General features: G+C 38.6%; 1 protein-coding gene across 2 annotated transcripts in view; it reads left to right on the top strand.

Moving 5' to 3' along the window:
• LOC107044403 (glycerol kinase) overlaps positions 1 to 14,054 on the top strand; it is a 107,078-nt gene that overhangs the window by 67,419 nt on the left and 25,605 nt on the right. For both annotated transcript variants that reach the window (XM_015266271.1, XM_015266270.1), the window contains one exon: positions 12,043 to 12,248. In XM_015266271.1, the coding sequence (XP_015121757.1) occupies positions 12,043 to 12,248 (206 nt within the window). The remainder of the gene's footprint in view (positions 1 to 12,042; positions 12,249 to 14,054) is intronic.

Raw genomic sequence — 14,054 nt, 5'->3', positions numbered from 1 at the left:
GCATCAACAGTGGAGCTAGTGGGAATTGGTGGAATTAATTCAGGATACACCAGAGGAATAGTTTCAGTCACTCTACAATCGAACAGTGGGACTCATCAACTGCAACTCAACGCCCACATTCTAAAGAAGCTCACCACAATAATTCCGTCATTTTCATGCTCATCAGCGAGGATCGGCTCACTTCAGAATCTTCAGCTAGCCGATCCCCATTATCTCAGGCCTGGACCAATCGACGTCATACTAGGGACTGACAACTATGGGCGGATCATCATGGATGACGTTGTCAAGTCAGAGCAATCGAGAGTAGTTGGCCAACGTACAGTATTCGGTTGGATATTATCCGGACCAATCGAATGCACAAATTGTTCAATAAAGGTATCTCTATCAGCTGTACGAGAATCTTCGAATGAACAACTTCTAGAGCTTCTCCAGAAATTTTGGGTCCAGGAAGAACTGCCAAACGAGAGATCATCAACATCAGAGCTTTCACCAGATGAGTACGAGTGCGAGATGCACTTTAGAGCAAGTCATAGCAGAGACAACACCGGGCGATACATCGTGAGACTACCCCTCAAAACTTCAGCAGCAGCGCTCGGAGAATCGAAATTTTAAGCAGCACGTCAACTCAAATCGATCGTGAGTCGACTCAACACAGATCAAGCATACTCCCAGTTGTACAGAGAGTTCATCAACGAGTACGCAGCACTGGGACACATGAGAATAGCACCAGAGACTCCAGAACCCGTGCCAGCTTACTATCTACCACATCACGGGGTACTGAGAGAGGAGGCCATCACAACGAAGCTGAGTCGTATTCAATGGCTCCAGCCCCAGTTCAGNAGCTTACTATCTACCACATCACGGGGTACTGAGAGAGGAGGCCATCACAACGAAGCTGAGAGTCGTATTCAATGGCTCCAGCCCCAGTTCATCAGGTATGTCAATTAACGATATACTGTATTCTGGTGAAAAATTACAGAACGATGCAATGGTTATCCTGACTTGGATGAGAAGGCACAGGCTCGTGTTTGGCACGGATATTGTAAAGATGTTCCGCCAAATACGAGTTCACCAAGATGACTGGGATCTTCAGAGAATACTGCGGATCGAAGAGAATCATCAACCAGTCACCTACCAGTTAACGACTGTCACCTATGGACTAAATTGCTCTCCATGGTTGTCGTTACGTGTTCTTCAACAACTAGCAGAAGATGAAGGGCACCGCTTCCCAGCAGCAGTAGAGACACTCACCAGAGGTCGTTACGTTGACGACATTTACGGCGGTGCAGAAACAGAAGACGGTCTCAAGGAGATCGCAACGCAACTACAAGGGCTTTGCCATGCAGGAGGCTTCTCTCTACAGAAGTGGAGCAGCAATTGTCCAGAAGCTCTGCATGAGTTGGGCCTATCAACTGACGAAGAAATTATCCAGTTCGAGGAGTCAGTCACCAAGGTACTTGGATTGTGTTGGCATCAATCAACCGACACATTCCGGTACAAATCAAAGGATTTCAATACGGCGACAATCACCAAGAGAGTAGTCTCTTCAGAAATAGCCTAGATTTTTGATCCACTGGGATTTATCACACGAGTTGTCCAGGGAAAGATTCTCCTACAAGATCTTTGGAGATTGAAACTAAAATGGGATGATCCTCTTCCAGATGAGTACGTTCAACGCTGGAAGACATTCCGAGAGAATCTCAACGACCTAGACCGAGTAACTGTACCCAGATGGCTGAGAATTTCAACAGAGACACTCAACATCCAAATACATGGATTTGCAGACGCTTCAACGGTAGCCATGAGTGCAGTGGTGTATATTCGCACCAAAACCATCAACGACTCGACATCAACAGTACTGGTATGCGCGAAGACTAAGGTAGCACCACTCAAGCGCATGACCATCCCTCGACTAGAGCTCACAGCAGCTCTTCTACTGACTCAGCTAGTGGCATCAACGAAGAAAATGCTCCGACTCAACCAGGTAGACACCTATCTCTGGTCTGATTCTTCAGTAGCACTAGCTTGGATCAGGAGCCACGCATCAAGATGGAAGGACTTCGTCCACAACAGGGTCGTCAAGATCCAGGAAACTCTCCCGAATGCTACCTGGAGACATGTCAGTGGAAAGGAGAATCCAGCTGATTGTGCCTCCAGAGGCATATCACCGAGCCAGCTAGAAGATCATCAACTGTGGTGGTCAGGACCTGAGTGGATCAATCAGGATCCTGAAGAATGGCCACAATCATCAATCGACGCTCCAGCAATGGACATCCCAGAAGTGGCCAGAGAAGCAAAACCAGCACCAGCACATCCAGTTGCAATTAAAATCAACGAAATTGCAGAGTTACTCAACAGATATCAGACGATGGCTAAATTGCTGGCCGTAACAGCTACGATCAACAGAGCTATCGACAGATTCAGGAGGCAGCCAACGCCCCCGAGACCTGTCTTGACAACAAGAGAACTCAACGACGCGAGGTTATTTTGGGTAAAAATAACACAACATCAATACTTTGGGCCAGCCATTCGAGTACTCCAGAGAAATCACCAACTACCGAGAAATCATCAACTAGCCAAGCTGACACCCACACTAGACAACGAAAGGATCATGAGACTTGGGGGACGCCTCAAGAACTCGCAGTTAAATCCAGACGAAATTCACCCAATAATCTTGCCTCGCCAATCACGCCTCACCACACTAGTCATCGAAGAAGCTCACCGGAAAACACTCCACGGAGGAACTCAACTCACCTTGGCCTATACCCGACAAAGGTACTGGATAATCGGCGGCAGAGGCACAGTTAGAGCATATATTCAACGCTGTGCCATCTGCACCAGACACCGAGGAAGACAGGCCCAGCAACAGATGGGTCAACTACCAGCAACGAGAATCTCACCAGCAAGAGCATTTCTCCACACAGGTGTGGACTATGCAGGACCATTCGCCATCCTCAAATGGAGACCAACGAATGCACAACCAGGGTCAGTGCACATTGCAGTTTTTGTGTGCTTCACCACATCAGCAGTTCACCTAGAGCTAGTCACCAGGCAGACAACGGACGCCTTCATCGGAGCCTACAAGAGATTCACCGGAAGGCGGGGTATTCCAGCTGTCATGTACAGTGACAATGCCACTACCTTCGTGGGCGCAACAGGAGTCCTAGAGAAAATCTACCACCGAACATCCAGAGAAAATCAGCAGGTTCAGGCTGCTCTCGCCACCAATGGGACTCAATGGAGCTTTTCACCACCACGAGCACCCCATTTTGGAGGCAAGTGGGAAGCAGCGGTGAAATCAACAAAATATCACCTTAGAAGAGTCTTGGGGACAACAACACTCACATTTGAGGAACTCAACAGTGTCGTGATCCAGATAGAGGCCTGCCTAAATTCCAGGCCAATCTGTCCCATGTCAGATGACCCAGACGATCTCCAAGTACTCACCCCAGGACACTTCCTGATAGGTGAGCCTCTTCAACTGATTCCAGAGCCATCAATCATCGACAAGAATCCCAGCAAACTGCAGAGATGGAACCTGGTAACGCAGCTAACTCAACAGNCTCACCATGCAACAGGAAGGTCAATTAAGACTATTAACGTTTAAGGTAGAAACTCTGATGGAGATCTATCATGACCTCCCGCAGGACGTTGAAACCGAAGAGGACCTCACCCTAGAAGAACTAGACGGGCACAAGGGGATAATTGAGGCAGAATGGAGCGAGTATTTTCAGATTTATGCCAATCTAGCCGAGTTTCTTCCCCCTGATCACGAGTATGTGAACGAAAGGATCCATGAATGAGCCACCAAAACAAGACGACAAGCCCTANAATCTACAAGTGGACGCATCGAGAAGAGAACATCAAGGTTGGCGACATGGTGCTGATGATCGACGAAAACTATCCACCAGCACAATGGCCAATCGGACGAGTCATTGCGACACGCCTAGGAGCAGATGGGCTAACTCNTGGCGACATGGTGCTGATGATCGACGAAAACTATCCACCAGCACAATGGCCAATCGGACGAGTCATTGCGACACGCCCAGGAGCAGATGGGCTAACGAGAGTCGCAACTATAAGAACCGCAAAGGCAGAGGTACCAAGGCAGGCAGATGGATCACCAATCATAGAAAACATCAGAACAATCTACACAGAGCTTGACAGACCAATCACCAAGCTTTGCCTACTGCCATCAGATCCACCACCTCCAGAGCAACCTCCAGACGATGATGCAGAAGATCAACAGGACTAAAATCACCATTAATTCATCATCCCTGATGATGAATTGCCCCCGGGGTGTTCAAAATACAGCCTAAATCTCCAAAATGGTTACGGTCGACTAACTTGGCCATCTCCGAAAATCTCCGTGAACTTTCGGGTCAACGGACACAGGTCAGCGCGGCACCCGGAAGAGTCAGTCAGTAGTAGTGTAGAAGTATTATTGGATTATGTGTAGGAATACTCAATAAAAACACATTAGTTTTATTCTTCAAAGTAAAACTCTTTAATGATCGCACGCAGAAGGTATATCTTTCTCCAACGAAGTCTCTAGGACGACTAACTAAAAGTCATGAGAGTTTTCACTCTCTGGACCCATTTGACAAAAGGCCCTTGTTTCAATTTTCTTCAGCCTCTCCTTTGTGACTCACCATGAGGACTGTTTTTCTTCACGTCTCTATTTTCTAAGAAAAGCCATAAATGTCACCCTGAGTGTTTGGGTGGAAAAGAGAAAATGTTTAACTAAACTAAGAAATTAATTTTTGTATTCAGGCATGAATTCCAACAAGTATCGTTACGATAATGAGCTAGCGTATTCAGTCAAACAGTATTTTTGTTCAGTACATCAACTTATTGATTCAGTTCAGAAATTACAGTGACTCAACGAGATAAGGTGCAAAAGGACAATATCAGTGAAAATTAGACATTCAACAATAATTGAAACCAAAGAGTGTACCGAATTGTGATAAGTGGTTCGATCCCACGCCAAATATAGTGATAATTTTCTAAAACGCCTAAAATAATTTTCCCAACATCTCCCTCCACATTTTCATCCCACATCCACCCTAAACTAGTTCCTCACCAAACAAAACTTTTTTGTGGATCTTTATTTGCTCTATAAAAATGGTTTTGACAAAAATTTTGCTATTCACCAAAGTTTCCAAGATATTCAATGAAAAATTAACAATATTCAAAATATTCATTAAAGTTGAATTTTGCCATCCTTGAATTTATTTAGACCTCTAAAATTCCGAGACCATATTGCAACCTTGGATTTTTTTCTGGTTTCATGAGCCCTTCAATTACAACAAAATATTTTTGTGAGTGAATAATTATTTTTTATCGGTGAGAATAATTTACTGGATAAATTAGAGACATTTCTAGTAAGTGCAAAATAATCGTTCAAATTTCTAGGAATTCCGACAGAATTGAAGAACACAATAGAAAAAAGTAATTCTCACAATTTCCAGAAATTTCTGAACAATGTGAAGATTTCTAAAAGTTGTGGAGAAATCGAAGAAACCTCGAAAAAATTCTCGAAGCTTCTCAAAATTTCCAAGAAATTGAAGAAATTTCTAATTTCAGAAGAAATCTTGCGAGTTTCTAGAAACTTTGAGAAGAGAAATTTTAGAAATAATTCTAGAAATATTGAAAAAATTCTTCAAGCATCTAAAACTCTAGAAGGAATTCGATAAACCTAGAATTTTTGAAAGAATTGCTTCCGTTTACGAAAATTCCCAAGAAATTTTGAAAATTTCCAGATTTCCATGAATTCCGAGGGAATTGAAGTAAACACTAAAAAATAGAGAATTCTCAAAACTTCCAAAAATTTCGAAACAATTCAAGGACTTCCATACGGAGAGAAATTTCCAAAAGAAATTCTAGTACTAGTACTGGAAAAGCGGGTGACGGCCAGGGAAAAATTCTAGTGCTGGCAATGGACATTTTATTGGTGTTCCTGTGAAAATTTTACCTAAGTACACGAAAAATTCACAGGAATACCAATAAAATTTCCAGTGCCAGCACTGGAATTTTTCCCTGGCTGCCACTTTGCTCCTCTTTTCCAGTGCTAGCACTAGAATTTTTCTTGAAAATTTTCTTAAAAATTTTTCTTGAAAGTTTCGGAGGAATCGAAGAGACTTCTGGAAAATTCCAAAGAATTATGCAGGTTTCTCGAATTTTTGAAGGAATTCAAGAAATTTCGAGAAAATTCTTCGAGCTTCTTGAAATTTTTAAGAAATTCAACTAAATTCAGGATTTCTGGCGGAATTTCTCAAGTTTCTAGAATTTTTGAGAGGTTGAAGCAGTTCTGTGAATTTGGAAAGAATTTATGCATTCGTGGAATTTGTGGGAGAATTCAAGAACTTTCTAGAACTTCTGGAAATTTCGAAAGAATTCAAGCGTTTCTGGAATTATTAAACAAATTCAAGACACCTCCAGAAGTTTCAAGATAATCCTTCAACTGTCTAGGAACTCCGAAAGAATTCCTAGAAATTCGGCTTTTCCTTATTCTCCCATGGCTTAAGGAGTTCAAAATACAATGAAAGCGGACATGCATAGAACATTCAATGAATATATTTTTGAGAAGAACTATTTAGTTTCACAGAATATAAGAAATTCAAAATATATGAAAAGAGAAAATCAAAATGTGATTAAATAATAATATTTAAAGTTCTCAACATTTCTTCAACAACAATGCCACGCTTTGATCTATCAAACAATTATTATAATTTGAATATTCATAAATTTCGCAAATTTATGGCAAATTTCGCGCGCATTCGGATTTTTAATTATGAGAAAACAATATGAAAACTCATCAAAATTAAAATTTTGAAGGTACAAAACAAAAAATAGGAAAGTGTTCCCCTGGACTTGTCAATTTGCATCAGAGGAATTATAAAATTAGTAAAATTTCAGATATAAAAAAAGGGATCTTCCATAATAATTGCCGACATTGTCCGCCGACAATTCAGTAGCACATTTTTCAATTTTACTTTGACTATTTTTTATTTTTCATTGAATATCTCGAAAACGTTGAATAGCAAAATTTTTGTTAAGACCATGTTTGAAACGTAACTCAACCTCTCCAAGACCAAGGTCGATCAGCTCGGCCAATTACGAAAATCATCGGCCTTTTCCGGGTCAACGCTCAGGTCTAGTAGAGTCACCGTAAATCAACGCGAGTCAGTACATCACGGTCTGTCGTATAGCACGTTTTGAATGGAATTCAACTCTGTTTAGACCACAGTACATTAGCGTCTATTAACTTGGCGATAGAAATTCAGTAAAAGAAAATCACGTTATTTATTGACCATTCAACCAGTGACTCCCAGTGCTAAAACTATAGACAATTAATTTAATTCAGTACGATCAACAAGTGACAAGGTGTTTTTGTAAATTTGACAAAGCATGGTTCGAACTCGAGAATAAATGCACGTTGATATTAGGTCAAGACTCTCAACCATTATTTCACACCGACGATCCTCTAACCTCCCAATTCACCTTAAATCTAGTTCCTCACCAAACAGACCATTTTTATAGAGAAAATAAAGATCTACAAAAAAGTTTATAATGAAAATTTGGCTACCACCCACAGATTCGGAGATATTCATCAAAAACCCAGCTGAGGGCTATTGCGTTGAGCGCAGCAGGAGGTTTGAATAAGTTGCGCATGGCGCCAAACACGTGACTCATGACACTGGTGCAGGGAGGGTAACAGCTGACGCGTTGAGTCGACTGCTCCGAAATTGCTATTATAATTTATAATAAATTAACGGTACATTTTGGGCTATAAGTTCCCAACTCCCCCCGATAGGAAATTTTCTCAGCTACAAAGAAATATTTTTTTTTCCATCTGGTGAGGTTAACTAAAGATATCTAGGATTGAAGACGGCCTGTCGCCAATACCCAATTATTTATAACAAATTGTGAATCACCCTGGCAAATTTGAGCATATACTTTTTAAAAAATTAATAATTACACTTTTAGCTATCGACTGATGTAATTTGGTGCCCTTTGGTTAATTTCGATATACAAAATCTAATTTGACTGGACTATAAGATAGTCTTCTCTACCCCCATTTCATCGAAAAAAAAGTATCCCTCCACCATTGATAGTATTCTATCTGAACAATTATCCCCACAACAATCGATCTTAACCTCACTTTTCATGTAAACCGTCAAGACAAGGAACGAACGAGAATTTTTTCCTCAATCGACTGTAGGTAGAAGGAATTAGAGAATATTATCGGTTTTGAGCAGCGTCTAACGTCATATTCGCCTCTTTCAAGGCCGTTCTTCTCGTACAAGCAATATAGCACAACGCGTGGGTTTGTCGATCTGTGCTGAGCACCTCATGCGCCAACTGAGCGCCAATATAAATATGAAGATGAATAGAAATTAACTCAATTTTGTAATCAATGATTTCTATTGTTTTTTTCAAACATGGATGGAAATAGAGAGAAAATAGCTTGATAATTTTTACTAATATGAAGGATTTCGTTTTCGAATATACATATTCTCTATATATTCTTCGTCAATTTAAATCAATTCATCCAGTCACTATCAATTCAGTAATTGATTAATAAAATCATGAATAACGAAATATATTCAGACAGGAGATTTGTCTGAAATTTTTGTGTTGGAATGGAGTCAGCTGTTTGACGCAGAATACGTCTGAAGAGTCAAATGTCTGAATCACTTCTAAAAAACTGAATTTCAGACGCAAAAAATATCTGAAAATAAATGTGTGAAATTTTTCCGACAAAAAAAATGTTTGAAGCGTTTTCAGATACAAATTGTATTTGAAATTTTCAAGCATCTAGACCATTTTGAGACACTTATGATGATTCAGATCTTTTTTTTCCGTCTGACATCTGAAATTTTGATGAGTGTCAAACACACTGTTTTTGCAGCGTTTTCCTCTCTCGTTTGACCCTTGTCATCGCTCCCCTGATCTTCGAAGCCTTAACGGCTCAAATCCGCGATATAATTGGATCCACGAGACAATTTCCCTACGTAATACTTACCACTCATCTCTTTTATATACACGTTACCTTCGATCCACCGCAAAATCTTCCTTGCATCTACGGTAAAAAATGGACCTACTGCACACCATTCACTCACTTATATGCACGGTAAAAAAAAATTACTTTATATCCACGGTGAAAATCTTCCCTATAGCCACGGTAAAAATGGGCCCGATGCACACCACTGATTTACCTTATATCCACGGTAAGAATTACCATTTATCCACGGTAAAAATGGGCCTAACGTACCCCACTGCTTACCTTATATCCACGGTAGAAATTACCGTATATCCACGGTACAATATACCCTATATCCACGGTAAAATTTACCGTGGACCGTGTAAATAGACACTACCACAAAATTTACGTTTACTTTGTTTGGGAAAATCAACTCTGAATAAATTCCTACAAGGAACTGTTGAGGAAGATGGGGGAGAATAATAATAATAATAAAAAAAGAAAAATGTTGAGCTTGAAAGTGACTCTGGAGAGTCTATATTTCGAACGAAATTGATTATAATTTCAAACTTACAATTGTTGGTTCCTGGTAATCCCAACTGGTACACAATGCTGGATTTTCCAACTTAACTAAACACACACACTTTTTGTCACAAGGACAACACAAAAAGAAATATACCTTTGTCTCGAAGGACAATACACAAAGAAATAAAATTTTGTCTCGAAGGACAAGGAAGGTCTTGATGACTGAAATTTTGACTTGAAGAGTCACGGTGGAACTGAGAAGCAAACCGACGCGGAAGTGGTATTGCTCCCGAAGTCTGAGGGTGTGTCCTCAGATACGAGGAGGGAAAATTCGGGGACCAATGGTCACTGACCTTGGGGCCCGACTTTTCATACCCCGTACTCCAGTCTCAATGTTTCAGGGCTAACTCCGACCCCTCCACATCGGACGTTGAAAATGTGGGCAGATTTTTCCAACCCCAAATTACCAGTGAGGATTGTTTCGGGAGGTCCCATTTTCTCCTACCACAATCCTCGACTTTTTCTGTTAAAATATTTTTCTAAACAATTACTACTTTTAATTTCTAAAGTTTATATAAAAATAAAATACAATAATATATATATAATGAAATAGGTATAATTTAACTATTTATCTTAACAATTAATCTCTCGTTTATTTCTAATTAATTAAATGGAATGAATTTTGGCTCTTGATTCAACCCAACTGATCCTGATAAAGGGAAAACTCGAAATTCATATATTTATTATAATTCGGGTTGAGTCAAGAATTAATAACCAAAGGAAAACATTACATGAATTGATGGGGGAAAAACCCGAGTCTTAATGCTCGAATAAAATTGAATAAATTGACGAATTGATTAAATGGATTCAATCCGAAGCAGGAATATTATTTATTAAAATTGATGCTAATCCTTCTTTTGAGTTACGATGATTCAAAACTATAGGTTTGAATCATCATAACGAAGAGATTTTTATATTAAAATGATTGTTAAAATATTCCCAACGGGATGAGACAAAATTTGTAAACTTTAAAGAACAATTTTTAAACATTTTTTAAAATTGTCAGCAAGATTTATTATTTCCTGTTGCTGAGAGAAACTCAAGCGAACCCCTCATAAATTTTTAGAAAGTTGGAAACTCAATTTTCGGTTTTCTGACGGTCTGGAACGTGAAGCAAAACAGACCCAATGCTAAGAAATAAAAATTTTAAGTTTTCCCAAATGTACTAATTCCCCTGACACGTCATCGAACTATCGGAGGACAATAGAGATAGGCTGGGGCGTGCACTTGGTTCGCATTTGGCCGGACAAGAGCATGACCCATGTCTATCACTTTACGACCGGATTTTCGGAGAAAATGTAGTTTTGAAAATGTTTCGTACAAATTTACGATTTGCAGCTGGCTCTTGGCCTTCAAAAATAAAGAGAAATTCGACACGAGAGAGAATTCTAAATTTCAACGGTTTTTCAGTTAAAATATTATTTCGTTTGAAATTAAAGAAAATTAATATTTAATTGGATTTTCGACGGATGTCACACTAATAAATAAATAAATTGAAAAAATAGTTAATGACAATTTTTTTTTGCTTGAATTGCGTCAAACCGACGTTTTTCGACTGTTTCACTTTGCCTGCTGATTTGTTTTGCCCCACTCTTCACTGTTTTTTCAAAATTTTTGAAATTGTTCTTTCTTCTTAACAAATGAAGGGAGATTAACGTTCTGTTCAGAGGAAATAGGGAAGATGTGGGGAAGGAAGATCAGAAATAAATTTAATAAAGCGATTTTTAAATGTTGAAAATTTCAAAACGTTTTTTATTGAATATTAAAAAAAACAATATTTTTTTTTTCTATGATCTAATTCTGATGGAAGAAAGTGAAAAGAGGGAGAGAAAAGTGATCAGCACGAAAACAGAATTTTCATTCATTCAATATCTAGGGAAAATAAAAAAATTGATTTATTTTTGTGAATAATGAACACCTATCAATTCAATTCCTATCCTCACCTTTTCATAGCATACATCGAAAAAAGCAAACAATTTAAATCGGCGATCAAAAATTTTATTCGATTATTATTATGGAATAATGCTAGATGATTTTTATTGGCCTCAGAGAAAAGAGGGATAGCTGCTTGAGGCAATAAAATATTTCAGTCCAAAATCTCAATTTTTTTACTATGTTCCCTACACTCTGAAAATTTTTTCAAGTGAAAATCATATAACACGAGTGCTGACGGGATAAAGATGATATATTTATCTTTCAAATTTAAAATTATTAATGAAGAATCTTCATTAACGCACGCTGATAAGAAATCTTCTATCAATGGAAGTAATTGAAAAAGGTCAAGATTGTGATATGCAAATTCTACTCTTATCATTTAATTCTAAAAATATTAACTAATCAGCAGTTACACTAATTGACTTTCTAGATGATAAATGAGAGCTCTGATTTGGGTTAAAAAAACGAGAGGAAAATATTTCGATGTAGAATTCAATCTCCTTCAATTTGCAATTTTTAACTTCTGTTATTTGTAGAATTATTTGCGGTCTCACAGCATTTACAACCAAGCAGCACATAATACGAGCCTCGTTGGAAGCTGTCTGTTTCCAGACAAGGGATATTTTGGAAGCTATGAATAAAGACTGCGGGTTTCCGTTAACGAAACTCCATGCCGACGGAAAAATGTCTACAAATAATCTACTGATGCAGCTCCAGGCCGATCTATGCGGTATACCTGTGTGTGAGTATTGCCTCGAAGTTAATGGGATTTTCAGATTGCACTTGTTCTTCATTTACAAAAAATATTAAAAAAAGTATATCTCATGGAATATTCCAAAATGTCTATAATATTTGTTGTTCATTTTCGTAATGAAAATAATCACGAATGGAATAATAAAATCATTTGGAGTAAAAAATTATCGATAGCAAACCGCCACAGAAGCAAGTTATTTATTTTAAGAAATTCATGGAATTCATTTAATTTCAGTATAAGAATTCTTACAATTCAGTAACAAAAATCTAATTATTACTCATATGTAATAAAGTTTTAAAATCAAGCACCGTCGGGTTCTTCAATTAAGCACCTTGACCTTCTGAAACGATAAACTTTTGGAATGGTTAAAATTCTGCAATAATTGAACATTCATTTAACATTAATTGAGGTATTAGGTGATATACTTTGAACAACAAATGGTTTTTTCACATGAGTAGATTAATTTATGAACCTAAATATTTTTGATTGAAGAACCCCAAGCTTTTATTTAAAAAACCCAAGAGTTCTGAATTGCGGAACCTTGATTTTCTTGTAATGACAGAAAATGTGCCTTCATTAAAGTACAATTATCCTAAATTTTGGTAAAAATTACTGAGCATTTGACCTTCTTTCTCTGATTTTTAGACATAATTGTCTTAGAATAAGTGGAAGATTCACTTAACCCTGGCGAATCTGTCGATTGTAGAATCGAGTTGATCAGTGTATCGATTCGTATGCGAGTGTAGTTCGATTCAGATCTCAGATTATTGATGGAATCAAAGATGAATCGACTTCATAGGAAGTCGATAGCTAGTGAATTTCGAATGACAAAAATTTATTGCACCAAAACTTGAAGGATTCATGGGGTGGTCGATTATGAAAGACTGCTTACGGTCCGACCAGGATCGACTTGAAGAAAGTCGATTGTGACTCGATTGCCCACATATTATTCACATCAATCGACCCACAATCGACCAGTTGTTGAGTCGTTTCATATAAGTGAATAATATGAAGTCAATCGAGTAATAATCGACTCAAGGATCAGTCGATTCGCCCACTGGAATTATGAGAACTATTATGAAACGACTAAACAACTAGTTGATTGTGGGTCGATTGACTTGAATAATGAGGACAATTGAGTCACAATCGACTCAAGGATTAGTAGATTCTCCCACTGAAATTATGAAAACTATTATGAAACGACTAAACAACTGGTCGATTGTGGATCGATTAACTTGAATAATGAGGACAATCGAGCTACCATCGACTTGGCAGCGAGTCGATTCATTTATTAAGTATAAGAAACTAATATGAAACGACTGAATAACTTGTCGATTGACTTGAATAATGTAGTATCGGGAATTTTTCAGTGTATATATGTATATTGTTTGTGGGGAAGTACCTTCCAATGTCGCGACATTCTGTCCAGGTATTGGGGAACTACGTCGCTTTGTAGTAGAGTAGATTTATTATAGGGTACGATTAAGACGAGCGAGTTGCAGTATTTTTAAGAGTAGAGTTGTAATATTTTACTATAGACACAGCTGTAAATATTGTTTGCGGGGAACTACCCGAGGATTAGTCTAGACATTGGGAAACTACGTCTCTTGTATTAGGTTAAGTTTATGATAGGTAACCTTAATTACTAAGACAGCTGCGAGTAATGACAGTGGGGCCTGCCGCACGTCGACGACGTCACGAGAGGGAGAGAAAGAGAGTGAGTGAGAGAGGGAGAGAGAGAGACAGAGAGAGAGAGACAGAGAGAGAGAGAGAGAGAGAGAGAGAGAGAGAGAG

This window comes from Diachasma alloeum, unplaced genomic scaffold (genome assembly GCF_001412515.2).
Source record: "Diachasma alloeum isolate Michigan unplaced genomic scaffold, Dall2.0 Dall_scaffold_00727, whole genome shotgun sequence".
Lineage (NCBI taxonomy): Eukaryota > Metazoa > Arthropoda > Insecta > Hymenoptera > Braconidae > Diachasma > Diachasma alloeum.
Note: the sequence above shows the minus strand (reverse complement) of the source record. Positions and strands in the feature narration are given on the sequence as shown.